Source organism: Capra hircus, unplaced genomic scaffold (genome assembly GCF_001704415.2).
Source record: "Capra hircus breed San Clemente unplaced genomic scaffold, ASM170441v1, whole genome shotgun sequence".
Classification (NCBI taxonomy): Eukaryota; Metazoa; Chordata; class Mammalia; order Artiodactyla; family Bovidae; genus Capra; species Capra hircus.
The window spans coordinates 166,491-194,468 of record NW_017189607.1 but is presented as its reverse complement, the minus strand read 5'-3'; the positions used below and the strand labels follow the sequence as shown (position 1 = coordinate 194,468).

General features: G+C 44.6%; 1 protein-coding gene and 1 pseudogene across 1 annotated transcript; one reads left to right on the top strand and one right to left on the bottom strand.

Annotated features, from left to right (window-relative positions):
• Positions 1-27,978, top strand: part of LOC108634560 — a 131,154-nt pseudogene that overhangs the window by 23,590 nt on the left and 79,586 nt on the right.
• Positions 8,414-12,830, bottom strand: LOC108634559 (testis-specific Y-encoded protein 3-like). Its single transcript, XM_018044549.1, has 6 exons — positions 12,303-12,830; positions 11,623-11,700; positions 11,369-11,480; positions 11,124-11,269; positions 10,918-11,004; positions 8,414-8,494 (listed from the first exon to the last, which is right to left on the bottom strand). Exons 1-6 carry the CDS (start codon positions 12,828-12,830, stop codon positions 8,414-8,416), a joined length of 1,032 nt encoding a protein of 343 aa, XP_017900038.1.

Below are 27,978 nucleotides of genomic sequence, written 5' to 3'. Positions count from 1 at the left end.
TACTGATAAAATGGAAATCAAGACAGTGAGAAAGATGAAAATAGAATAGTGAGAGATCTGGGGGAATGTTTGTACATGAAAATAACTACTTCAGCCTTCAGAATTAGCAACATGAGGCTTCCATTTGGCTCCAAGCTTCCTGGCAGTCAAAGTGAAAATGGAAAAACAAATGAGTGCGTGAAAAGAGCTTGTGTTTCACACCCTAAATAAAAGAGTACTCCAGTTGATAAAATGAAGCTGAGCTTTTCCTTTCACTGGTATCTGACTGAATTTTCTCTAGAATCCTGAGTGTGTGGGGCTTTTAAGCAATGGATGATTGTGAAATAATAATTCAGTTAGAGGAACTTCACACAGGTTGAAATCCAGAACCACCTGAGTAAGAGTGCAGTCTTGAAGAATCGACTTCACATCAGAATGCAGTTGAGCATCTTTTCAAAGGTATGCTTTAACTCATAAGTTTATTAAGTGATGGGTGTTTTTGAGAGTGCTTGGTAACCTCCAACTGATCTTCAGTTAGGAGTTCAGCTTATACACAGAATCTGAATCCTCAAATAGAACGATGGCTTTTCTTGCTAGAGATCCTAGAGCAGAGGCTAAGTGAGCTCACTTCAGGACCGTGACTACACTTAACCTGTATCACATCTGTCATTTCCAACCTTCTCTTTATAAGTCCTTTATTAATGTACAAGACAGTGACCTAAGTCTGATTTAAGTAGGCTAGTTGGGTGGGATCACTTTGGAGTGTTGACATTTAAGAAGTTCTCTGTGAGACTACAGGTGATTATATATTCCTAAAGTTTTGGGACAAATGAAACTTTCCATAGCCTTTCCTCCCCCCACCAGCACTGCCCCCATTAAACCATCTGTATCCTTTAGAAATTAAAATATTTTAGTATTTAAATTAAAACTGCCCAAGGATGTGTCAAACCTGGAATGTTTTCAGACTGCATACTTCTGTTTCTGTTGTTGTTGTTTGTTTGTTTGTTTTAATTGGAAAGAGCTCCAATGGGACTCTATCAGAGCGGTAAACATGCCAGAAAGCCAGCTATTTGCTTTTGCAAGATGAGAGAGGAAAAGGACCTTTTCATGGTTGCCCTTTGCCTATGGACCTATTGGGCTAGCATAATGACAAAGACAGAATATTTTTTAATCACATGGCTGAAATGAGAGGCACTAACGTTGCTTTGCAGGTTAGAAGCCTTGCCAGTGGGAGCTCTGCCTTTTAGAAGGGCCAAGCTCAAAGCCACTTCTGCCCGTGCAAGGGGAAGGGTCAGTGGCTGTGACTGATATCTGAAAGCTTGTCCTAGGCAAGGATGGGGGCTCCTCACTCTAGGTAGAGATCTGCTCCCAGCCCCACCCTGTGTTCCTACCCAGGACGTTGGCTGAATTCTTCCCCAGAGGAGCAAAAGGGCCAGCCAGTTGTGTAACGACCAAGACACCCCCACACCCAGGCAGAAAATCAGCCTGTCAGCACACTTTTCCTTTCTCACTCCTTGGTTGTCACGGACCCGCAGTTAACTGAAACTTTCCCCTACAATAATCAAGAACTCCTGTCTTTTCTGGGTGATAGAAATCTAAAAATGACAGGCATGGAGTCATGCGGCAGAAGCATACTGGGCCCTAAAAGAGGTGTTGTCATTAAGGGCTCCTTGGTGGCTCAGATAGTAAAGGATGCATGTGCAGTCCTGGAGGCCCAGCTTTCTTTCCTGGGTCGGGAAGATCCCCTGGGAAGGAAATGGCAACCCACTCCAGCATTCTTGCCTGGGATCTCCCATGGGCAGAGGAGCCTGGCAGGCTACAGTCCATGAGGTTGGAAAAGGGTTGGACATGACTTAGCGACATCACGTTCAGTCCTTTTTAAAAATGTGTGACGATGTGTCCAGGCACATCTTCTGAGATCAAGGATGCTGACTTGCACCAGTATTTTTTCTGTGAACACGAGAGAATCCTCTCTGGGGATGCATGTTCATCTCTCCAGTTCCTGGAGCCTCTGCAGTCAGAGCTGGCCCCCTTCCCCTCACAGATGAATATTCTTGTACACCTCTGCTGCTCAATGCTTCTGGCTCTAACCTGCATTCTGGCCAATCCTTCTCCCTGTCTGTCCTTGTTCACTGAAATTCTGCCTATTCCTGGGCATGTCTTGGCTAAAACTGTTCTCCTCCAAATTTGCCCTGTTGCCTGTTCAAATCCTGCCCTCCGCACTCATAGCCCAGTTCCTCACAGTAGATACACTCTGAAAGGCAGTGTTTTTCAAACTCTAGTCACTTGTATTTATTATTTTTGGCATTCCCAAGACCTGATCATACAATTACTGCCTTAATATATTTTTTATCTGAAGCAGCAGCTCTTTTGAAAAAAAAAATTGATTTCAATTTTGGACATAAACTTGACTACCAGACAGTAGGTTAATACAGTATTTTTGTGCGGAATAAAAGATGCAATGTGGATAACTGTAGTCAAAACAAAAGCAACTCTTCTAAATTCTCCATAAATACCATTTTGCTGGGGATTGTTCTGTTCCTGGTGTGAGTTGCCTTGAGTGTTAGGTGTCAAGGTGCCAGGACCATGCTGAGACTATTCTGGAACGAATTAGAAGAGATGAGAACAATACCCATTTTTCTCAGTGATTAATTGTTATTCAGTGCTTTGGCCATTGGGAGGCTGTCAGTTTCCTTGGGGTTCGTGCTCTGTAGGTTTCCTGGCCAAGGAAAGGATTCCTGTTATTGTCCAGATGGACTTTGGTTAGTCTTTTTCAGTGCTTACTGAACTCTAACTTTGTAAAACAAGGTGCTTGCAATGATTCTGTTCATCCGCTGGGTCATCGGCTGGCAGGTGGGCAACTCCAGGCCAGGGGCTGGGTCAGTTGGCCTCAGAACCTCAGAGGTTTGCCAAGTATCTCAAATGTGAACAAGCACCTGACCCAAGGAAGCTGATGTTTCAAGCTAGAACATGCTGCAGAAGAGGCCTAAGGATATAAAGTGAGAATGTTCTCATTCATGTGGAAGTCTTTGGCATGGCAGCCTGGGATGGTCACATAGAACTCAGTGGCATGGCGATCCTGCAGGTCAGTCTGAGTCCCGTCTACTTTCTGTTTTGTTTTTTCATGTATTGGCTTCAGTCGTAGTAAAGCTCCACCATCCACAATAGCGGGCAGCCAGTTGCCCCCTGAAATGCTGGTCCTCACCCGCTCATCCTCCCAAACTCCCATGGCTGGGGTCACGGCCACCACCATCACCACCTGCATGGTCACGATCCAGCTGCCAGTGCTGCCACAGGCACCATGGGAAGCCTGGTGAAAAGGCTGAGGCCGCTTTTACCAAAGAAGACTGCCCTGGCCATGCAGCAGGTTGTGTGGAACTCATCAAGTAGGTTTCAAACACCCTCCTAAAAGTGGCGCATGCAGAAGATACAGAGCCAGCAGCAGCAGCCTCAGTCTTCCCAGGGGACAAGATATCAGAAGAGACAGGTTGTAAAAGGTACCGAGCCTCCCCGCTGTGTTCTCCATTGTACCCTCTCCTTTTTTGCCACATAGACAGGAGAAAAATAGTCCTTGTTTTATTTGCTTAGTTCCCCTTCTTTGCATGGCCACTGTATCCTGGAGGCCTAACGCATTCCATTTGGCATTATTTTTAAAAATTATTTTGCAGCTTGCTTTTTTTCTTTTTCAATTTCATTTCATATACAGTATATACACATCTTAAAACGGGGTGAAATGGATGCCTAGACACATAAAAATCTGTTGTCTTTATTGACTCTCTGTTTCTTTCTGCACCCTTTCTCAGAGGTATTGTTAACCATGAGATCTTTCTCTAATTCATATATCGCATATATTTATCTATGTGTGTTTATATATACATAAATAACTTCATAAAGTTATTACTTTTTTTTTCTCTTTGAAAACATAAAAATTGTACTATCCTTGCCTTTTTCTTCCCCCACCCATCAGCATGTTTCAGAGAGCAATCCATGTCAGTGCATATAACTCTCTTTTTCTTTTGGACCGGTGTGTAATATTTATTTAATTTAATAAATAAATTTATTTAATTTAATAAATAAATTTATAAATTTATAAATAAATAAGTTTATTTAATAAAATATTTGCATCCTGATAGACATTTCGGTTGCTTCCAGTTTTTATCTGTTGTAAGCATTGCTACAATAAATATCTTTGTAGAAGTTTCTTTGTGCATGTTGATGAACCCCTGGGCATTATTTTTGAAAGAGTAGAGTGTGTGAAGTGGATGATAAAGGACACCTTAATACCAAGGGATTAGCACCCACCACCCAGTGCAAAAAGAGCCAGCATCAAGAACCATTGCCAAAGTGCAGAATGACAGCTCCCAGCAGGAGTCTCTTTCTGGGCTGATGAAAGCCGAACAAAGTGCTGGGTCTTTGTTCGGCTGATGGGGACTAGTTTGTCTGGCTATCGTGAGGGCTGGTACTGGTCTTGTTTCGTGGGGAAACCTGCATTGAGATCCTTCATTATTGGGCTCTTGGATTGAAACTCTCACATACTGAGTGCACCATCAGGAGGAGAACTGGTAAGAGTTGCAGCAGGTTGTGAAATGAAAGAGTAGCCAGATATGGAACTGGCCCCCAGTGAAACTCTTCAAAGATTGGGGTGGAGGAAGACCCAAAGATTGAACACAGAGTACGGGAATACAGCCAGATTGATCCTTCTGTCCGAAATTTTACTATGGCTGAACCGGGTCTGGAATCTCAAGTTGGAATGGGCAGTTCCAGGCACCTGAATTCATAACACTTAAGTATAATGAGCGTTCCAGGGGAACTTGGGAGCTGGCAAGAAGGAGCTCACTGATGGTATGGTTCCTAATTCCCAGACTGTGCTGTTAAACATAAACAAAACTGTCCAAAACTAGTTGAGGTAGTTAGGATAGATTTTAATCTGCTATTTACTATCGCAGTAGGGCAAAATGTCCAGCATGAACTGACATCAACCCAAATGTGTACACAGGGGACTGGGGTTTTAAAGGGAGAATCTGGGAATAGGCAGGGGGAATCATGGGAACTCTATAGAGTTGGAAAGTGACACTTTTACACAAAGTGGGAAGGGGGTGTTGGTCCATGTGAAATATCTGGGTTTGGTACCTCTGGTACCTCTTAAAGGTAGGCTTCTGCCCTCCCATAGAGACTCGGCAATGGGCCCTATTCTTAAGTGTTGACTGGAGCAAATAGTCAATTCTATTGGCAGCCTTGAGTTTTCTTAGGTGGGGACTTTCCTAGGATGCAGCCTTGAGCTGTCAGAAACTTAAAGACCCAGGTGGAGGACTTACTGAGAAAGGGCTCCATGGAGCCTTGCTCGAATTTGGCCAATGTGACAATCTTTGTCCCTTGAAAACAGAGAAACTCGAAGAGTGCGGATTGGGCCCTGCTCCCACCACAGCTTCCAGATGGAACAGCCTTCCCCAGGCTGTGGGTGACCAAAAAACTTTGCTTTTTCAGGTGTCCAGCAGAAAGAGATCACACAGAAACCATCCACCTCCACAATCACCCTGGTGACCAGCACCTATTCGTCGCCCCTGGTGACCAGCTCAGGATCCATGAGCACCCTTGCACCTTCTGTCAGCCCGCCCATCACTACTGCTTCAGCTGATGTCACTGCAGACACCGCCAAGTACACTAGCAATGTGAGTGCCAGTGGTTGGATAGGGGAGGGCCAACCTTGGATCTTTCCAGGAATTAAAGGGGACCAGGAAGTGGTGGAATCCCTCTCCCACTTGCCTGTTCTCTTGGCATGGTCCTTGTTAGGGATGTGGTGGGCAGGCTTACCTGCTCTATGTTCACTCGTGGGCACACTCTCCATTTAGGTTCTGTCTTCTGTCTTTTAAAACTTATTTTATTGAAGTATAGGTGATGTACGATGTTGTATTAATTTCAACTATATAAGAAAATGATTCAGTTATATACACACATGCTTTTTCATATTCCTTTCCATTTTGGTTTATCAGAGGATATTGATCGTAGTTCCCTGTGCTATACAGAAGGACCTTGTTGTTTGTTTTATACATCATAGTTTGCATCTGCTAATCCCAGATTCCCAAAGTGTCCCATCTGCCACCCCAGCCCTCCTCTCTACTTCTCTCTAATTTGCCAAGTGCTTTTATGCTCACTGTTTAATCTGGGCAAGCACACACACACACACACACACACCACACACGCACACACGCACACACGCACACACACAAGAATTCTGAAAAGAAACCTGCAGACATGCAGAACTATTGGTTTACTTATTCAGTATAATGGACTTTGTAAGCACCACTCTCTTTTTGGCCCCGGTTAATTTTTCACTCGCTAGTTGATCATGTCAGTGTCCTCTTCTACTTCTATGATAGATTCTGGAAGGTGAATGGGATCTGCTCATGAGGGGGACTGACATGCAAGGAGGCGGCACTTGGAAGTCCTCACTGTGGACAGCTGAGTGACCTGTGCCTGTGTTCTCTACTCCTGTCGCTGTGGACTGGTTCACAGTGCCAGTCAGGTTGGTGTGATTCCATTCCCTGTGCTTTCCTTCCAGAAACGACACAGAAATAGCAAGGGACTTTGAACTTGAAATTGATCATGCACGCCTTTTCCCTGGGACAAGAATTCCTTAACAACTTTCTCTTTACAGAAAGGCAAGCCCCAATTCCTTCACGTGGGTGATGATTTACTGCCAGTCATGAAGAAATTCTGCGTGGGTAATGTCAGTTTAATGATCAAGGCAAGAATGCATGGGTAGGGGTAAAAGTTAATATATTTCTGTCCTGCAGTAGAGTTTTCGGAACACTTAACAAGTCAACCCCAAATCTTCCCTGACAGATAAAGTTTCCTGACAGATGCATTCCTGCAACATCTTTGCCCTCTGTGATCCTAATTAATATTCTCACTTCAACGAGTGATATTCTTGCCCATCAGGCATTACTGTAAGTGTATGGGTATTCTTGTTTCCACATGTGGGTGACTGTTAACTATTCCTGTGATATAGCATTTCTTGATGTGTGCAAATATAATGGAAGTCTTTTAAAAAGTCACAATTCAAGATGTTGGAATCCTTTGATCCAGGAATGAAAGAATAGGTCAAATTCCCATGCAGTCCAACAAAGATACACAAACTTAAAAAAAGAAGGAGTAAATACAAGCAATACAACGCATGTATGTTGAATAGGAACATGCAACACAGATATAGCATCAGAGCTGTGCATAATGGCACAAGCATGGGTGCAACATGAAAGAAGACAGGAGGCATAGGCAGACTCACAGGAAGAAATATCAACTCACACTCATGGGCAAACACAATGGACACACCCCGTCTTCATTCTAAACATAGGAAAACATGAACACATCCAGGGCACAGGAAGCAAATGCAGCTCAGGATGATTGAGCCAGAAGGCTCATGAATTCATCACTAATCCACCGAGTCTCACATGCATTGATATTCGGTGGAAGAAAACCTTACACAACACATCCGAGTGTGCAGTCAAATCTAATAGCACCTAGACTTTAGGGCCCAAGTGAAAGCCCTAAAGAGTCTGTGGCTCAAGTCATGGCACGTTTCCAGAGAAGGACCATCCAGTCAACCATCCACAGTTCAGATTTACTAACCGATCCATGACTATCTCTGCACTTCACTGCAGGACAGGTTAGAGCTAAAGCCACCCCTGGTCCTGAAGCACTGGGAGGAAATATTAGGCGTCGGGGGACACTGTCCTAAACTTTTCTTGGCTTTTTCTTCTTTGCAAAGCTTAAAACTTCTGAATGTGGATAAATGCCATGCAGTCCCTAGAATGACCCAGTCTAAGGTCCCGAAATCCATGCCCCAATATGCTATCTCACACCTGCTGTAGTTATTACACCATAGTTTCTGCTTTGTTTTTAACTAGCACTAAGAAAGACAGGTACCAGCCTGCCAGAGCCCTAAGGATTCTTTGAAGTTTACAGATTAAGAAAGTAAGAAGACATGTTTCCAGTGTCTCCTGGGCTGCTTGTTCAGAAACCACCCAGAGAAGGCCAAGCCTTCTAGAGCTGTAGTTCCATCTCTGTAGGAGCAAAGCTGGGGTGTAGATATTCAAATGGAAAAGCTGGCCCTGAGCAGGAGATCTCATTCAGGGCATCTTGAAGGGGACATCCATAAACCCGTGAACTTTGACATTCAACATTTACCCTTTGCCATCAAAAGAGATGCTGCTTCAGGAAGAAAAGCTGTAGAGTGAGAATTCCATGTGGTACAGGACTTAATGTGGGACATCACCCTCAGGCATGCCCATGTTGGAGCCATTCTCTGGGATGAGAGGACAACACTGGGGGTATAGACGTTGAACTCTCCCTACCCCATTTGTGCCAGTCTGTCCTTTGCCCAATCCAGAGGTGGATTTGATTCCAGAACGCAGTCATCTACTTGGGGAGGACCACCCTAAATGTTGACCAGCCCCTCAGTGAGCTCCATATGCTCCAGGTGTTCCCATTGGCCCTTGAACAGGGTAGCGACATAGCCCTAGATAAAGGACAGGTCCATTGTGGTTGAAAACATTCTGTGCTGAGCCATTCAGCAAGGAAGAGAAACTGTCACCAGAGGGCTCATGAGAAAAATGTTATTTCTACACCTTGGCCTGATAGTGGCCCTTGGGCAAGGAGCTTAAGCCTTCCTTGAAAAAGGAATATTTACCACTGAGCCATAGCAGCAGCAGCAGCAGCAGCATGAGACACAAAGCACATGGCTGGGTAGGTTGACCCTAACATCCTCATTCCCCTCACTTCTGCCCCTGCACACTTACCTGAGTTCCTGGAAAAAAACGAGTTCACATGACCTCAAACATCTATGATGGGAGTTGTTTTCCTTTATCTGATTCCTTGCAATTTATCTTTCCCCTTGGTCACTTTTACCAGAAACTAATATCCTCACTGCCTTCCCACCCCTCACTTTCTCCCTAGGCCACAGCCCCCCTCCATACACCTAATACCTGATCCCCTAACATGTTACCTGGAAACCTAGCTCTGGGAAGCGGACTCTCAGCAAAGCTGACTGTGCAGTCATATACACGCTCATATACATATGGCCTTCTAGGTTCATAGTGAGTTGAATGTTAAGGTCTTTTCCTTGTTCTGTACTCTTAAAATGTCTGATGATATGTGACAGATACGATACCTGGGGCACCACCTTCCAACAAAATTGTGTTCCACTGTTTCAATCTCTGGTCCTTGTTCACCCGACCCTCTCCATGAACATCCACATTTCTCTTGTAAAACTTCCAGACACACAGTTAATGGGCCCCTCATCTTCTTTCTCCATCCTCCCCAACCCCCACCCCACAGGAAGAACTGCCTCCCCTGACACAACCCCAACACAGGACTTAATCCCCTCTACAAATCTCCATGGATGGTAATTCACGCACAGTAAACTGAGAATCCTACATGCAGCTGAAGTGTTTGTCCTGAAATCCTGCCCAAACAATACGCAGACACACGCAGTAGATGCTTTTTATTTATCCTTCACAATTATTTCAGGTTTATTTGTGTCTCCCGCTCAATCCATTTCAGCACCAGACCACTCTTCATTAATTTCCCATCCAAGAGAACTATGCTGGCCATTGATCTTCATGTGAAGCAGCTTCTTCGGTTTTCTATTCTGGGTAAATGGGGACACTCCATCATAAGTTTCTCAACATCTAGGGGGAGTGGGTTCCTTTCAAAACAGAGAGAGAAAGAAATATGTAAACCTACCTTCTGTAAAAACACTAAAGACAGCTTGAAGCTTTCAAGTCAGTTCCTAGGAGAGAGTGTCTGTGCACTTTTATATTACTTCTAAGCACACAGTAAAAAACACGCCTCCCAGTCTTCTCCATAGAACTATTTACAATAGCTAGGACATGGAAGCTACCTATATGTCCATCGGTACATGAAGGGATAAGGAAGTTGGTGTACACGATGATATGTTACTCAGCTCTAAAAAGGAACACATCTAGGTCAGTTCTAAGAAGAAGGAATGAATGTGGAGCCTATTATACTGAGTGTAGTAATTCAGAAAGAGAAAAACAAACACTGTACGTTAACACAAATACATGGAGTTGAGGACCTTGGAGGTGGTACTGAACACCCAACATGCAGGGTAGCAAATAAGACAGAGACATATAAAGATCAGACTTTGGACTCAGTGGGAGATGAGGATGGTAGGTTAATGTGAGAAAACAGCCCTAAAACATTTACATTAGCTTATGTAAAACAGATGACCAGTGTGAGTTTGAGGCATGAAGCAAGGCAACCAAAGTCATGTTGTGGGACAACCCAGAAAGATAGGCAGGGGAGGTCGGTGGGTGGTGGGTTCAGCATTTGGAGGGACACATGTTGGCCAATGTAGAGCAAAACCTGTCTCGGTATTGTAAAGTAATCATCCTCCAGTTAAAATAAATAAGACTGTTCTCCATAATCCTGCACAGTGGTCACTATTCTCAGAATGAGGGTAGCAGGTGAAAAAGATGCAAAAGAAAATTAAAAAACAAAACAAGTGTGAGGATCAAAATGGAATCAAATGATGGGTCACTGGGGGAACCGCCTTGCACAAAGGAGACTCACAGACCTTTTTTCAAAGGGGACTTCATGAGGAATAGTAGGTGGGTTCCAATTTAAGAGGAGCCTGTGGGTGGACTTGTTGGCCATGGAATGAGAGTTGAGAGATGTGCAGCTGACTTAGATATAAATTGGAGTGACTTTGGCCTGGCCAGGCCACTTCATTTGCCTCAAGCTTCTCTAGTTAGAACCTGTTCTTTTCTACATTTCTGTACCCTTGCTGTCTCTTGCTGATTCCCTCATGCCCTGGTGTCACTCTGTATTCCACAGAGTCCCACTTTCTCCACAAGTGAAATAAATGACCCAAGTTCCTGGACAACACTTATCCCAGTGCTCAAACCCTGGGTACCTCACCTCTTGTCCTCCCGGTATCTCTCGTGGTGGAGCCTTCCTCTTCACATAGTACTGCAAAGGATTGGGCCACAGATCCTTTATGATGATCTGCCAGGGAAATGAGCAAGGTCAGCACAGGGATGGCCAGACCATAAGCCCTCCCGTGCATCACCAAAAGCTCCAACATATATCACCATTTCTGGCCCATTGGCTGTGTGGGACCCCACCTCAGCAATCCGGTCAGATCCAGTGAAGTTGTGGTCAAAGAACCAGTTGAAGAAGTTAACACTGCTGTCATGGTGCCTGCGGCTGTATGCCTTACGTTCAAACCCCTGGTACCACTGAACTGGAGTCGAACAAGATGCTTGGTACCCTGCAGGAAAAGTCGCATGGGAGAAAGACCTAAATCACTTTACAATTCAACCTACATTTTTCTGCCCCCACCTCCCAAATCCAGGGAGCTGCTTCTTACCAGTGATGTTAATCAGATACTCCTTAACAATCACTTCATTCTGGAAATACCTATTCCTCCGAAAGGACAATGTGATCTTGCAGTGATGAGTGGGATGCCTGAATTCCTCCACCTGCCAGGACAAAGTGTGGGGAGCTGGGGTGGAGTAGGTGTGAAACCTTTTACAGAAGAGCTGTCCTTTCATGTTTTAAGGATAAACGATGCCCCCGCCCAGTCACCTCCGCCCCACAATCATCAGTTGTCCCCTGCCTGACCTTCAAGTTGGTCATGAAGTGAAGCATGTCTTCATCTTGGTTGCTCATCAAAACTGACATTTGGGGGTGGTTCCTAAACTGCTTTAAGTCAAGGAGCCTCTAGATGCTAGAGGGAAAAGTGCTGGAAAAACAAAGCTAGCCTAAAGAGTAGAATGGCACTGTTTGACTTCAACTTGCTACTAGTTAACTCGTCACATTTCTGTTGAGGCAAACTGTATGAATGCTGAATAAGGTCCAAGGCTGTGCCTATGCATGCACTACCAGAAGGAGGTTCTGTTCCTAACAGGATAAGCTTCAATCAGCCCCTTGAAAATTAGCTTACTCTGGAAAACAAGCACTCCTAGCTAGAACCAGTATGACCACTTACACATCACATCACCCCCAAATTCACTCAGCTTTTCGGAGAAGAACTGGATTCCAGACTAGCCTTTTCCTTGAAGAGTCCCTGGTGCTAATGACAGTTCTGACTGAGACCTCTGCAAAGAAAGCCCAAGTATCAGTTTGTGCTAACCAGAACTCTAGGACATCACACCTGCTTTCAGGAACAGATATGCAGGACAGTAACCAATACCCATCATCCAAAAAAGTAAATTTTGTACCAGAACTGCTAGATCTGTAAACTGCTCCTGCAATAGCCCAGGTTTAAAAAAACAATTCACAAGCACCACACCAAGGGATACAACTTCGACCCAGAAGCCAGGGATTCCCTGGATGATGGCACTTCTGTGTTCTAGATGCACCCTCCGTCTCTGGCAGTTCTTATGTTTCAGGCGAGCATGCGCCCTTTGGGCTTTCTTATTCACGGGATCCAACTCCAGCTGCAGGGCCACCAGCGCCTCCAGTGCAGGCTGGTCACTCGGGGCTCTGGGCCTTGGATGTTCCTGGCCCTGATCCTCCGAGGACACCTGCTCCTGCTCTTCGTACACCACCACCTCCACCTCCTCCATGACGTCTAACACCAGCAGCTGGAACTCCTGCCCAATTCCCGCCACCTCTCCCTCCTCCAGGGCCGCACCTTCCTCCACTTCCTCCACCCAGAATAGGGCGGCCTCCTCTCCTGGCGCACCACTTGGGGCCTGCATCGCCTCTGCCGCCCCCACGAGGCCGGTAGGCCCCAGGGCCCCTCCCTCGTGAGGACCCGGGCTCACAACCAAGATCCAGGATCCTGGGGTGCTGCCGCCTTCCTCTGGCCCCGTCTCACTCTCCATGCTGTTCTCGCCGTAGCCCCGAGCTGCAAACAAGCTGGACACTAGACCACAGCAGACAGCCGCACAGTCCGCCCACCCGCCGCAGTATACCTGGTACTCCAACGGGTTACTTGCCCACAGCCGACGAACAGGGAAAAGGGAGAGACGCATGCGCAGAACCCTGTTCCACCACGCACGTCTAATATGGCGGCGGGAAGGGGTTGAACTCTCCACCCTGACCTCCAGACCTCATCACAGAACCAATCAAATGAAGCCTAATGCAGTTAGCTCTTTGGACACGCCCCTTGGAATTCTGGGCCTTCTGGCAGCTGGTGACGAGCGGCCAAACCCAGCCCCACGCAAAGTGGGCGTGTCCTCGCAAGCTATTTGCATGCCTAACAATGTAGCAGTGCCTGAGGAGCGACTGGGAGAGCCAGGCCACCTGCCGCTGCAATCATCCTCAAGCTTGAAATTGCCCCTGGGGCAGTGGGCGACTCCGTGTGCTCAGGGATCCACACAGGTGAGACAGGTTTCCTGGGTACCTCAGGGACAGAGTTGCTCACTCCCGATCCAATCTGCAAGCCACGGGTTGGGGGTGGGGGGAGTAGGAGGGAAGGGGCCAGGGTTGGGGGGTTGGGAGGGGAGTGCACGGTGGAGTGGGTGGGGGAAGGTGGGCGGGTTGGGGGAGGGCTTATGCCAACCTCACGGATGTGCACGTGCTTTAGAGTCATCCCTAAACTTGTGCCTTAGGCTTGAGCAGTGTCAAGAATGCAGCCATCTTCTGAGGAAGAAGCAGAGCACTTTCCTCAGCTAGCTGTCCAAGCTCCACAGTGCAGCCCCTAGCCAACCCCCACTGAAGCCCCTGGCCTACACTCCGTCAGCTCTTGGCATTTCCCCCAGGCTGCGGCTTAGAGGAGGCACCTGGGTAGTTAAGGATGTGCGCCTGTGGATGCACTTCCCAGAGGAACAGACCTATTCCTGTAAGTGTTTCAAGTGGCCCAAAGTGCTCCTCCTGACCATTAGTTACTCCTACCTCCCGGCCCCATAGTTAAGGTGGGCACACTCAGGTTAAGTGCCTGGACAGTTTCCGCTGCTCACACTCTGTCTCCTAGGGTGTCTGGTGTTTCACACCGAGCACCTATCTTAGGCCTGACAGACACACACAGACACACACAAACAGGTGACACAAGTACACACGTATACACACACGTGTGCAACACACATAGACCCAAATGCAAACAGGTGTTTCAGAGACTGAAGAACCAGTGGTTAGCATGAACTGCATAGATTTCTTTATTTATCACAGGAAAATGTTCATTCTGATCTTCAGATATGATATAGAGAAGTCCAACTTTCATGAAGGAGAATAATGCCTAGATTTTGATACAGGAAATATAGAGAACTCCACACTTCATGGTGGACAGTCCTTGTTTTACACATTAGAAATACAAAGGATTAAGTATTTCACAAAGAAACAGTGGTGCTCAGAATTTCATTTATGAAATAGAGATAATTCCAATTCCATATTGGTTCCCCAGATCTTAATTACAAACTTCATGTCAGTAAAATTTCATTGAGATTTTCATATAGGAAATGTGATTTCCTTTTCCAATTTCAGAATCCAAGAAGGGAAGTGTATGCTCAACTTTTCATATCTAAAACATATAGAATTCCCCATTCATGTAGGAAAGCATGTGCACAGATACACATCTGTGAAACAGACAAGATTCCACATATGATGAAGAAAATTATACAAGGTTTTCTAACGTGAAATAGCAATTTCCTGTTTCAGGTAGAAACATCTACACTCATTTTCTCACATGTGAAATAGAGAAAATTACATATTTTATGCAGAAAAATCATCTTTCAGGTTTTCATCTGCACAAAGCAGGGCATGCAAAGCAAGTGGTCTGGAACAACCCAGAAGAATAGCGTAGGAAGGGATGTGGGAGCGGCTGCAGGATGGGTGGGACACCTGTGCACTTATGGCTTATTAATGTTGATGCATGACAGAAACCATCACAATATTGTATTGAAATTAACCCCCAGTTAAATTTAAAAAACTATGTTTTGAGAAAAGTAAAAGAAGAAAGGGACTCAACTGCTCTATGATGGCATAAATAGGAAGGAAATCCAAAATTGACAGGATGTATGGATGGATGTGAGAGTTGGACTGTGAAGGAGGCTGAGCACTGAAGAATTGATACTTTTGAACTGTGGTGTTGGAGAAGACTCTTGAGAGTCCCTTGGACTGCAAGGAGATCCAACCAGACCATTCTAAAGGAGATCAGCCCTGGGATTTCTTTGGAAGAAATGATACTAAAGCTGAAACTCCAGTGCTTTGGCCACCTCATGCGAAGAATTGACTCATTGGAAAAGACTTTGATGCTGGGAGGGATTGAGGGGAGGAGGAGAAGGGGAAAACAGAGGATGAGATGGCTGGATGGCATCCCTGACTTGATGGACGTGAGTGTGAGTGAACTCCAGGAGCTGGTGATGGACAGGGAGGCCTGGCATGCTGCGATTTGTGGGGTCACAGAGTCAGACACAGACTGACTGACAGAACTGAACTGACCTGATGTACACCTAAAATTGATTCAGTGTGACATACATACAGCAGAAACTAAAGCAACACTGTTATGCAACTATAGTACAAATATAATTGTTGGAAATACATTACATGTCAACTATAATTCCAGCAGTGAATAAATAAATGGTAGCCCCTTTTGCAGTATATGTCATTGAGGATGTTATGCTAAGTTAAATACTTCAGTTAGAGGCAGACAAAAGCTTTTATGTCACATAACATTGTAAAGTTCAAATCCCTGTGTTATAGAAACAGAGTAGAATGTGGTCATCAGGCTAGTGGAAATGGCCCATGATAGCCCAAGTTACCAACTTTTACTCATAGGTTCAATAAGCCCATCAAGGAATATATTGTAATAGAGGCAGGATGGAAAACAGAGCTTCAGGCCTCAGCCCAAAACCATTAGGGAAGTTAGAGAACCCAACACCACCAACAGAAAGCCTCTCAGCAGAATGTACTAAAAGATATATTACAGACTTCCCACAGGGCCCTCCAGGCCCTTGGGCCTTGGGCTGGTTAATGAACTGTGGAGCTTGGACAAGCTTGAAGACAGGCTTTGTCTTGCAGAGTCCCGGAGCCCTTGCTGGATCCACTCACTGGCCTGGCCCAGGTTTCAAAGCAATGGCCAACATGTCCCATCGCCATCTTCATGTCCGATTGGTCGTGGCAGTCTCCATGGGTCACAGTATACAGGACCCAGCTCCCTATTTGGGTAGACTGAGGGTGCTGAGGGTCAGCAGCATGCTGAGTACCTGGTTCCCTCATTGAAGGTGGCTGGGCAGTGTGTGGGGGCCTTGGTAAGGGAAGGGCACAGAGAACCGAGATCTGCATCTTCCAACTGGGACTGGGCACTGCTGGAATTAACAAGATTGGTGCTAGATGGTTGCTCTCAGACAGGATAACCAGGCTATACAGGGACCCCCTCCTTGCAACCAGGACGTTGGAAGGTAAAAGTCGATCTTCGAAATCTCCTTTCAGGGAATAGGGAATAATATTTGTTTCCTTTGAGGATTACAGGACACAGTTAGCTGACCACCACCTTACCTCAAGAACACAAGATCTGACAGCAAGAATTTTGCCCCCCTCCCCCCCTCCCCCGCATTTCCTATATGTGGCCTTTGCTGAAAGCTTTGAGGGAGTTTGCAATTTTTCTTTCCATTGACTTAGCATTTTATTCTTTTTTAATACAAGCATTTATAATTATAAGCACTTCTAGATATGCATCTCACGAATTCTGATATGCCGCGGTTTTATTCTCACTCAGCTACAATATTTTTTAATTTTTCTATTTCTTTTTTACCTCTTTTTAAAATTTTATTTTAATTGGAGGTTAATTACTTTTCATTATTGTGGTGGATTTGGCCATAATTTCACGTGAATCACATGCACTCCCCATCCTGATTCTCCCTCCCACCTGTCCCCCATCCCATCTCTCAGGGTCATCATCGTGCACAGCCCTGAGCACCCTGTCTCTTGCACCGAACCTGGACTGGAGATCTATTTCATATATGATAATATACATGTTTCAATGCTATTCCCTCAAACCGTCGCACCCTTGCCTTCTCCCACAGAATCCTAAAGTCTGTTCTTTATATCTGTGTCTCTTTTGCTGTCTCGCATATAGGGTCATTGCTGCCATCTTTCTAAATTCCATATATATGTGTTAATTTTTCTTTCTGACTTACTTTTCTCTGCATAATAGGCTCCAGTTTCATCCACCTCATTAGAACTGATTCAAATGCATTCTTTTTGATAGCTGAGTAATCTACTATCTATATGTACCACAAATTTCATCTCCATTTGTCTCCAATGGACATCTAGGTTGCTTCTATGTCCTGTCTGTTGTAAACAGAGCTGCAATGAACACTGGGGCACACAGGTCTTGTAATTCTGGTTTCTTCAGTGTGTATGACCAGCAGAGGAATTGCAGTTACATTTCCAGGTTTTTGAGGAATCTTGATGTTGTTCTCCATAGTGACTGTACTAGTTTCAATTCACACCGGCAGTGTGAGAGGGTTCCTTTTTCTCCCCACCCTCTCAAACATTTATTGTTTGAGAGCTTTTGGATAGCAGCCTTTCTGACCGGCCTGATACGGTACCTCATTGTGGGTTTGATTTGCATTTCTCTGATAATAAGTTATTTTGAGCATCTTTTCATGTGTTTGATAGCCGTCTGTATGTGTTTCTTGGAGAAATGTCTGTTTAGTTCTTTGGCCCATTTTTTGATTGGGTTGCTTACTTTTCTGGAATTGAGTGCAGGAATTGCTTGTATATTTTTCAGAGTAGTTATTACTGTTGCTTCATTTGCTATTGTTTTTTCCCATTCTGAATGCTGTCTTTTCACCTTGCTTATAGTTTCCTTCATTGTGCAAAAGCTTTTAAGTTTAATTAGATCCCATTGTTTTATTTTTGCTATTATTACCATTATTCTGGGAGGTGGGTCATAGAGGATCCTACTGTGATTTACATCAGAGAGTGTTTTGCCTATGTTTTCCTGTAGGAGTGTTATAGTTTGTGGTCTTACGTTTAGACCTTCAATCATTTTGAGTTTATTTTTTGTGCATGGTGTTGGAAAGTGTTCTAGTTTTATTCTTTTATGGGTGGTTGACCAGTTTTCTCAGCATCAATTGTTGAAGAGATTGTCTTCCCTCCATTGTATATTCTTGCCTCCTTTGTCAAAGATAAGGTGTCCATACGTGTGTGGATTTCTCTTTGGGCTTTCTATTTTGTTCCATAGATCTATGTTTTTGTCTTTCTGCCAGTACAATACTGTCTTGGTGACTGTTGCTTTGTAGTATAGCCTGAAATCAGGCAGGCTGATTCCTGCAGTTCCATTCTTCCTTCTCAAGATTGCTTTGGCTATTGGAGGTTTTTTGGATTTCCATACAAATTGTGAAAGTGTTGGTTCTAGTTCTCTGAAAAATACCCTTGGCATCTTAATAGGGACTGCATTCAAGCTATAGATTGTTGTGGGTAGTATATTCATTTTCACTATATTAGTCCTTCCATTCCATGAACACTGTCTATTTCTCCATATATTTTTGTCATTCATCCGTGTTTTATAGTTTTCTATATGTAGGTCTTTTGTTTCTGTTTGTAGATTGTGATTTTTAAAGGCATAAGCCACCCATCTCCTTGCATGGCTCTGCAACAAAGCATATCTCTGCTTTAAACTCTAGTGTTTCAATATTGCTTGGCCTAAGAATGTTGGTTGCATGAGTATTCTGTTACAGTAGCAAGTTACCTCTCAAGTCTCAAGACTCTCTGAGAGAATGACTCAGTTCAAAACCACATACACTCAGAAAAGAATGAGCAGTTTTTCCTTCTGTATAAAGCAAATTATCAGAGACTGATAGCTCCCCCAATTACCAGGTGAATTTAGGACCAAGTGTGACAAAGGTTGTCATCCGGTCTTACTCAAGGACTACTTACTATTTTGAAAATTTTGTAATGAGCTGATTTTCTAGGATGCATATGTAGAGTATATCTTTTGTCTTGTCAGTCTTTTAGTAGTTTGCTTATTGAGTGTGCATCAAATTATATTTTAACACTTACTCCAAGATAGAAATGCTTTCCTTCCATTATGTCTTTGAGGAGAGGATTTCTAGATTGGTTATAAATTCTGAATTTTGTCTTCGTCTGTAGTACCCCTGGACAATCCATTTTTCTTAACCAGTTGTTTTCTGTGTTGTGGAGACATACATCATTGAGTGAACAGAGAGAGAAAGATACAGCAGTACCAAGTGGAAAGAAGAAACTCGATATTATGGAATAAATTGTATTCTCTCAGAATGTGTCTGTTGAAGCTCTAACAGTCTGTACTTTATGTATATCAAACTGCATAAATTGTAATTTATTTCTGACCCCTTTTGGAAATAGGGTTCCTATATAGGTAGTTGGGTTAATACGACTGGCACTTTAAAAAAGCAGGAGATCAGTCACAATCAACACAGAGACATTACTATGTGAAGACAAAGGCAAAAAATGGCCAGTCACAATCCAAAAGAGACGTCAGAAAAAGACAAATCTGCTGACTCTTTGATTACTGAATTGATCCCCAGGATTTGGAGAAGACATTTACTGAAGCTACCTGGTATGGGCCACTTTGTTATGGCAACGCTAGCAAACCAGCACATGCACTTTCTCTGGAAAATAAGCTGTGAGTTCCAAAACAGGCATCCTTTATTATTTTTAAAAAAATTTCTTCACTTTAATTGGAGGTTAATTACTTTACAATATTATATTGGCTTAGTTATACATATATTTTCAGGGAATGGAAAATGCTAAAGAGCTCTTTTTGCCATCAACGGATAATCCTCATGGATTCCTCATGCTCCCTAAGAGCTTTCACTGTCTCTTTAAGATTCAGCTGGGCTAGAACGTACTCCTCTTTCATAGGTCAAGTTGACTATTAGAATGAGCATAATTCATAGGCAGTGGTAGATGAAAAAAGCACATCAGGAAGGCAGTCTGACCTCATTAAAAAGATACAGGCCTCTCCTTTTAAATCCTAGGAGGCAAATGGTAGTGACCAAGGCATTGCTGCCTATTGCATTAGTGAAATCACAAAGTTGTGATGTCATGGTCACCATGGCATCATGGTAAGGAGGGAGGTCTAGGCCTCCCTAAACCTCCCTTCACCAAGACAGTAGGCTGCAGTAGCCATGAGGCAGCCTAGAGAATCACAAGGCCTCTCAAACCATTGGAGCCGCCTGGGCCTGCCCCCCACACAGTTGGCCAGGTGGGCGTGTTGGTGTCACCTTGTCCACAGCAGAGTTTGTTGTCTGTGGCCGCCACGCCTCTCTCCAGTCCTCTGGATTCCTGAGACCCCAAAGAGGCCACCATTCTAGCTTCCTAACTACATATCTGGAAAAGAAAAAAAGAAAACAGGAAGACAATCCAGTCCAGACTGAAGGGTCCTAACCCATGGAGAGGTACATGGTCCTCAACCCCAACAAGGGCCACTGTGAGCAGCAAAACCACAGCTCCAGGCAAGCTCACTATTAACCCTTTCAGCCATGCCAGGCACACATCCCCAGGACTGATAAAGAGTATAGACTTCAAGTCCTCTACCAGCTCGAGAAACTGTGCTACCAAGACCTCTCCACCATCCATGTTAGCCACACCTGGAAGAGTCTCTACTGCCCATCATGACCAAGGCATGCTCAAATGAGAATATTGGAGGTAACAGTACAGGTACAGTAGGCCTTGGAGAAGACAAACACCCAAAGTGAAGCCAATAGTTGACTTTAATTCCAGTTTTAGAGAGAAAATGCTCATCTCCCAGATGATCAGATCAATAGGATTCAAATCACTAACAACACTCAGCTTAGCTAAAAGGAAGTGTAGATTCCCTCTAGGGAACTTAATTAATCTCAGTGCAGGCCTGCCTTCAGTCTCTCATTTCCATTCCTCAAATGCTGCCGGTCAGTCAGCAGGCAGCTCAAAATATAGACAATGGATGGGCACTCATGGAATTCAGTGAAGACTTTAAGAACAGAGAATCTTTCCCAGGCCAGGGACAGAAAATGCTACAGGTAGGTGATATGCAGGAGGAAGTTGGAAAGGAGAATGAAGGGGAGATTTCTGAGCTACGATCTGACTTCCTGAGGTGGTGGGAGCTGCTTCAGACATATCTGGAGGCCTTGGGGACTTATTGTCAAATTTAATAAAGAAGGGTGGCCGCTGCCCTCCGAGCTTTTATGGTCTTAGTGCCTCAGCATACCAGACTCAATGGCCTTGAGTCTGAGTGAACTCTGGGGGTTGGTGATGGACAGGGAGGCCTGGCGTGCTGTGTTTCATGGGGTCGCAAAGAGTCAGACATGACTGAGTGACTGAACTGACCTGATACCAGACTAGACTAAGTGCAGTATCACCAGTTAGAAATTCAGGACATATTTCTGTTTGCCTTTCTTTTCAGCATGAAGTGATGGGACTGGATGCCATGACCTTAGTTTTTGAAGGTTGAGTTCTAAGCCAGCTTTTTCACTGTCCACTTTCACTTTCATCAGTACAGACTCTTCGGTTCCTCCTTGCTTTCTGACAAAGGGTGGTGTCATCTGCATAGCTGAAGTTGTCATATGAACATCTGAAATATGCAGGTATTTCTGGGGTTAGTGGAATTTCCCGGAGACTTGCTGTATCAGACTTGTTCCAACACCTTGAATACTTCATAGAGCTGGAGCCAGGACTCAGCTATAGTGGACAGTTCTCATAAGCATTATTCAGTTCAGTTGAGTCACTCAGTCGTGACCGACTCTTTGTGACCTCATGGGCTACAGCACACCAAGCTTCCCTGTTCCTTGCCAGCTCCCCCTAGCTTGCTCAGCCTTGTGTATATTGAGTCAGTGATGTCATCCAGCCGTCTCATCCCTTGTCATCCGCTTGTCCTCCTGCTTTCAGTCTTTCCCAGGGTTAGCATCTTTTCCAGTGTGTCAGTTCTTCACATCAGGTAGCCACACTGTCAGAGCTTCAGCATCAGTCCTTCCAATGAATATTCAGGACTGATTTTCTTTAGGATTGACTGACTGATCTTCTGGAAATCCGGGGGACTCTCAAGAGTCTTCTCCAACATCACAATTCAAAAGCGTCAACCCATTCTTTGGCTTTCAGTTTCTTTATGGTCCAGTTCTCACACCCATCCATGACTTGGGAAAAGCCATAGCTTTGTTGGATGGACCCTTGTCAGTAGATTAATGTCTCTTCTTTTAATGTGCTCTCTGGGTTTGTCATAGGTTTTCTTCCAAGGAGCAAGTTCTTTGAATTCCATGGCTGCATTCAGCATCTGGAGTGATTTTGGAGCTGAGGAAAGTAAAGTCTGTCAGTATTTCCACTGTTTGCCTTTCTATTGAGCATAAAGTGATGGGACCGGATGCCATGAGCTTCGTTTTTTGATTGTTGAGTTCTAAGCCGGATTTTTCACTGTCCACTTTGACTTTCATCGGTACAGACTCTTCAGTTCCTCCTAGCTTTCTGACAAGCGGTGGTGTCATCTGCATATCTGAGGTTGTCGTCTGCACATTTGAAATATGCATGTCTGCATATCTGAGGTTGATGTTTCTCCCGGCTATCTTGATTCCAGCTTGAGCTTCATCGAATCCGACCTTACCTTTGATGTACTCTGCATAGAAGTTAAATAAGCAAAGTGGCAATAGACAGCCTTGATGTACTCCTTTCCTCCAGTTTGGGACCAGTCCATTGTTCCATGTCCAATTCTAACCGTTGATTCTTGACCTGCATAGAGATTTCTCAGTTGTTCTGTGTTGATGTTTCCTTAAATATTTTCCAGTTGTTGTGATCCACACAGTCCAAGGCTCTAGCATACTCAGTGAAGTAGAACTGCATGTTTTTCTTGAATTCTTTTGCTTTTTCTGTGATCCAGCGGTTATTGGCATATACTGTCTGGATCCTCTGCCTTTTCTACATCCCTCTTGATCATCTAGAAGTTCTTGGTTCACTTGCTGTTGAAGACTTGGAAACTTTGAGCATTCCTTTGCTAGTGTGTGAGATGAGTGCAATTGTTGATAGTCTGAACATTCTTTGACATGACGTTTCTTTGGGATAGGAAGGAAAACTGACCTTTTCCAATACTGTGGCCACTGCTGAGTTTTCCAAATTTGCTGGGGTATTGAGTACAGAACTTTCATAGCCTCATCATTTAGGATTTGTCATAGTTCCACCAGAATTCCATCACCTCCACTAGCTTTGTTCATAGTGGTGGTTTCTAAGGCCCAATTGACTTCTTGCTCCAGGAAGTCTGGCTCTAGGTGAGTGAGCACACCATCGTGGTTATCTCAGTCATTGTCAGTAGTTCTTCTGTGTATTCATGGCACCTCTTCTTAGTATTGTCTGCTTCCGTTAGGTCCATATTGTTTTTGTCCTTTATTGTGCCATTAGGTCCATACTGTTTTTGTCCTTTATTGTGCCCTTCTTTGCATGAAATGTTCCCTTGGAATGTCTAGTTTTCTTGAAGAGATCTCTATTCTTTCTCAGTCCATTGTTTTCCTCTATTTCTGTGCATTGAATGCTTAGGAAGGCTATCTTCTCTCTCCTTGCTATGCCTCAGAACTCTCCATTCAGGTGGATATATCTTTCCTTTTCTCCTTTGCTTTTCACTTCTCTTCTTCACTCAGCTATTTGAAAGGCCTTCTCAGACCACCATTTGCCTTTTTTGCAGTTCTTCTTGGGGATGGTTTTCATCACTTCCTCCCATACAATGTTACAAACATCTGTCTGTAGTTCCAAGCATATTTCACACCTAGTGACCGGTGGAATGCAGTGAGCCAGCCAGCAGTCTCCATCACAGCAGGAGGTGGTGGGGCTGTTACTGACACCCTACCTAATCCCAGGCCTTACCCACTACTCTTTATTACTGATGTCATCATTTTATTTAATCCTCCAACCCCTTCCCCCACAACTTGGGTACCATTCCAGGTTCGATGCATGAGACAGGGTGCTTGGGGCTGCTGCACTGGGATGACCTAGAGGGATGGAATGGGCAATGAGGTTGAAGGGTGGCTCAGAATGGGGAACACATGTACTCCCTTTGCAACACCACTACAATATTGTAAACTAATTAGCCTCCGATTAACAAAAGAAATTATAAAAGGAGATCAGTCCCGTGTGTTCATTGGAAGGACTGATGTTGAAGCTGAAACTCCAATACTTTGGCCACCTGATGTGAAGAGCTGACACATTAAAGAGACTGTGATGTTGAGGAAGATTGAAGATGGGATGAGAAGGGGACAACAGAGGATGAGATGGTAAGATGGCATCACTGACTCAATGGACATGAGTTTAGGTACACTCCAGGAGTTGGTGATGGACTGGGAGGCCTGGCGTTCTGTGGTTCATGGGTCCCAAAGAGTCAGACACGACTGAGCAACTGAACTGGACTGAAGTCTCTCATGTGTGAACCTTCAAGTTGGCAATTTTGAAAGACGTGAATGTTTTTATGTCTAATCATGTAAATTAGTTCACATCTCTTTTAAATGGCTTTTACTGGAGCATCTCTTAGAAAAGATGGAGCATTTGTATTTGTTTTTCTTATGCAGAATTTCTCCTGAATTTTAATTAACTTACTGGGAACCATCTGGGGAAGGCCAGGAGAGATCAGGCTTCCCACCCTTTGACTCAGCACGTGACATTAACCCCATAGTGATAGCTGGAGCTTCCGAGCCCTATTTTTTGGCAACAGGCACCCAGATGCACTTTGTAAGTCTTTCTGTCTCCTTACAGATCCACAGAGCTACAAAATCTCCAGTGGCTGTACCAACAGTTCTTGGACATGAAATACAACTTGGGTAAGTGCTGCTGATCTGGCCTGCACTGACAAAGGTTCTGGATAGGAACTTCTTGGCATGTCTAGAGTTGGGTCCAGATGTGAACTGAGTCAAAAGTAGGCTGGGGCGACTTACCACTCCTAGGGAGAACACAGCATCCTGGGGAGTCTAACCTGGAGAAACCAGGTATGAAGCAAGAGGTGGCAGGAACCACTTTTCCTCTCTTCCAAGTACCAACATCAGCAACAAATTCAACGCAACAGCTGTGGTAGCTGATCCTGCTTGTGAGCTCTGACCTGTTGTAAAATTGAACAACAATTTGATAATTGTCCTGTCAGTCTAAAGATCTGTCCTGATGCCCTGTCTGGCAGATTAGATCTGCTGCCACTAAATGCTTCAAGAAGGAAGTATATCTAAGTTGTAGCCCCAGCTCTGTTCATCTTAGCTGTGTGCCTCAGTTTCCTCATCTGTGAAATGGGTATTATAATAGTATTCACCTCCTTAAGATTAGAGTAAGGATTAAGAGTTCCTCTTTATAAAGTGTTTACAACAGTGCCTACCAATCACGGGTGCTGTATAAGTATTTGATAGAGAAGAAAGCCTATACAAATGGTAAATTTTGAAGTGAATTGAGTGGAAATTTTTCTGAGGATTTCTGTGAGCACTTCCTGCAGAATCACCACAGGGCCCCATTGTCAGTATCCTCAGGACCTGACATTCATAATTGTGCTGACATTCATGGTCAGCAGGGTGGACATCCATTTTACAGATGAAGACATTGGAGTTTGGGAAGGCTTAGTGACTCTCTGCACTGGCTCACATGACCAGGGTATCCGCAACCCTGGGGTTCCCCCTGTTAGGATTCACCTTCTGACCTGGTGTGAACAATCCCGTGGCCTGGGATGGGGATGAAGTTGGCCTCCTCTTTCTCCCCGCCTCTGGCAGAGCTGACCATGCAGAGATGTGTCCGAACCTCAAGCAGGAGCAGGACCAGCTCATTGCTGAGATGAAGAAGCAACTGGAGCTGGAGAAGTGGCAGGCAGTGGATGAGACCAAGAAGTAGCAGAGGTGTGCCAACTGCAAGAAGGAGGCCATTTCCTACTGCTGCTGGAACACCAGCTACTGTGACTACCCCTGCCAGCAGGCCCACTGGCCTGAGCACTTGAAGTCTTGTACCCAGTCAGGTAGGGCCTTAGGCGTGCCCCCTGGCCCAGACTGTGGTGGATGGGCCCTTGGCTCTCCCTGGAGCACAGAGCACTTGCCACACTCACTCATCACCAGTGACTCCTACATACATGAGAGCAGCAGGCAGACGCATAGCCAAGTCTCCAGGCACCATTGTCTCCACCCTCTGGTTTCCTTGGCAGCATTCACTTGTGTGAATGGAGCTTGTAATGATAGCCCAGATGACTTTAGTTTCATGTGGTTTGCTGTGGTTCTCTACTGGGGACAGTGTTTGTTTCTGCCCAAACCAGTGTTGGCATCCCTTGGTAAAGAATCTGCCTGCAGTGCAGGAGACCTGGGTTCAATCCCTAGGTTGAGAAGATCCATGAAGAAGGAAATAGCAGCCCTTTCCAGCATTCTTGCCTGGAGAATCCCACAGGCAGAGGAGCCTGGCAGGCTGTAATTCATGGGGTTGCAAAGAATCGGACATGACTGAGTGACTAAGCAGACACACACACGCACGCACACACACACACACACACACACACACAAATTAAATGCATCTTCTGCCTCATTCTACAATGCACATTGTACAGTGCATAAACCATGGAGCTCATCTTGGACTCAAGGCTATAAACAATCACCAGTTCTTTTGTGAAGGACAAAGTGTTGATTTGGAACTAATCTGTCTTTAAAATCTCTTTCTAATGAACAGCAAGCAGATCCCAGGCCAGGAAACTCTAGCTAGAAACAACATCTAGTTAGAATTTATTAATAGTATGTATTAGTAATATTTTATAGTTAGTGCCTATTTATGGCCAATATTAGATTTCTGTTTTTAGAAGTAAAAGCATCCACTTCAAAGAATTTATTTAAACACAAATAACATAAATAATGTGACAAGGGAATGTGTCAATAGATTGCCACATTTTTCAAAGGTGGTAGATGAATGACCCAAGTTTGAGAAGCTCTAGGCTCGGGTTGGTAAGCTTTTTTTATAAAGGTCCAGAGAATGAATGTTTTAGGATTTGTGGTCCATGTGGTCTGTCAAAACCTCTCAATTATGTTGTTACAGGGTGAAAGCAAGTGCATTGGGGTGAACACTAGCCTAAAATCAGAAATTATGAAATTGGAACAGCCATACTGTTTGCTTCAGGAACATTCTTTTCTCTCCAGAATGATTTAATAAAACTTAAATCACAGTTTGTTAAAAATGAGCATATCTTCACACACAGTCTGGAATTCCTGTGTCTGGGAAGGCTTTGCTTCAACTATTCTGGGCCCTCGCTGTAACCTTGGTGGGCTGTGTGTCATCTCTTAACATGTGGTTTGCACAGAGCAGGGTTCCCTGCAGTTCTGGGAGCTATTATGCTCAGCTTATATGTGGCTTCTGTCCCCCTCTGCACTCAGCTACCACCCGTCAGCAGGACATAGACCCTGAGGTGAACACAGAAACACTAAATAAGTCATCCCAGGGCACCTCCTCCAATACTCAGGCAGCAACCCCTGGAAACCAGTGGCTTGAATGAGAAGGGGACGCCAGCTGAGAAAAGCAAGGACAGTGGTCCAGTGAGGATCCATCCCACACACCTTGGGGCCAAGCAGAATCTCAGACCTGTACCCCTCCCAGCTCCATGGCGATTCCTATGGTGTGGGAGGTTGTCTGTCTTCAGGCTGCAGGCAGAGGTGACAGAGTCTCTGCAGGTTGGTCTTCTTCTCCCCAGGTGTGTGTTGAGGGCAAGTGTTGTCCAATAGAACCTTCTGTGATGATGGAAGTGTTCTACATCTCCTCTGTCCATTGTGGGGCCACCAACTGGCCTCTTTTGGCACTTGAACCGTGAGCCTTTGAACTGGGGCTAGTGTGACCAAGAACCTGGATTTCAGATGTTATTAAATTAATTTAATAAATTAATTTAAATACAATAGCCATGGGTGGCTGGTGACTGCCATATTGGACACAGAGATCGAATCTCTTATATTCTGAGGGTGTGGTATATGGATAGTATGCAGACATTATTTTAGAGGATGCATTGGTCATGTTTGACTTTTGTAATCATTATTATTTTACTTCATGTGTATTGGAAAAACATCAAGTCATCCCAGAAGTCAAACGTCTTTGACTTCATTGATATCATTG

What these genes read in the sequence shown, in the direction of transcription:
- LOC108634559 (XM_018044549.1), bottom strand. Translation starts at nt 12,830, where the DNA reads ATGGAGAGTGAGACGGGGCCAGAGGAAGGCGGCAGCACCCCAGGATCC. An exon ending in ACTTCATGACCAACTTGAAG is followed by an intron (nt 11,481 to 11,622) that starts GTCAGGCAGGGG and finishes TTGTCCTGGCAG; the next exon opens with GTGGAGGAATTCAGGCATCC. An exon ending in GTATCTGATTAACATCACTG is followed by an intron (nt 11,270 to 11,368) that starts GTAAGAAGCAGC and finishes CTTTTCCTGCAG; the next exon opens with GGTACCAAGCATCTTGTTCG.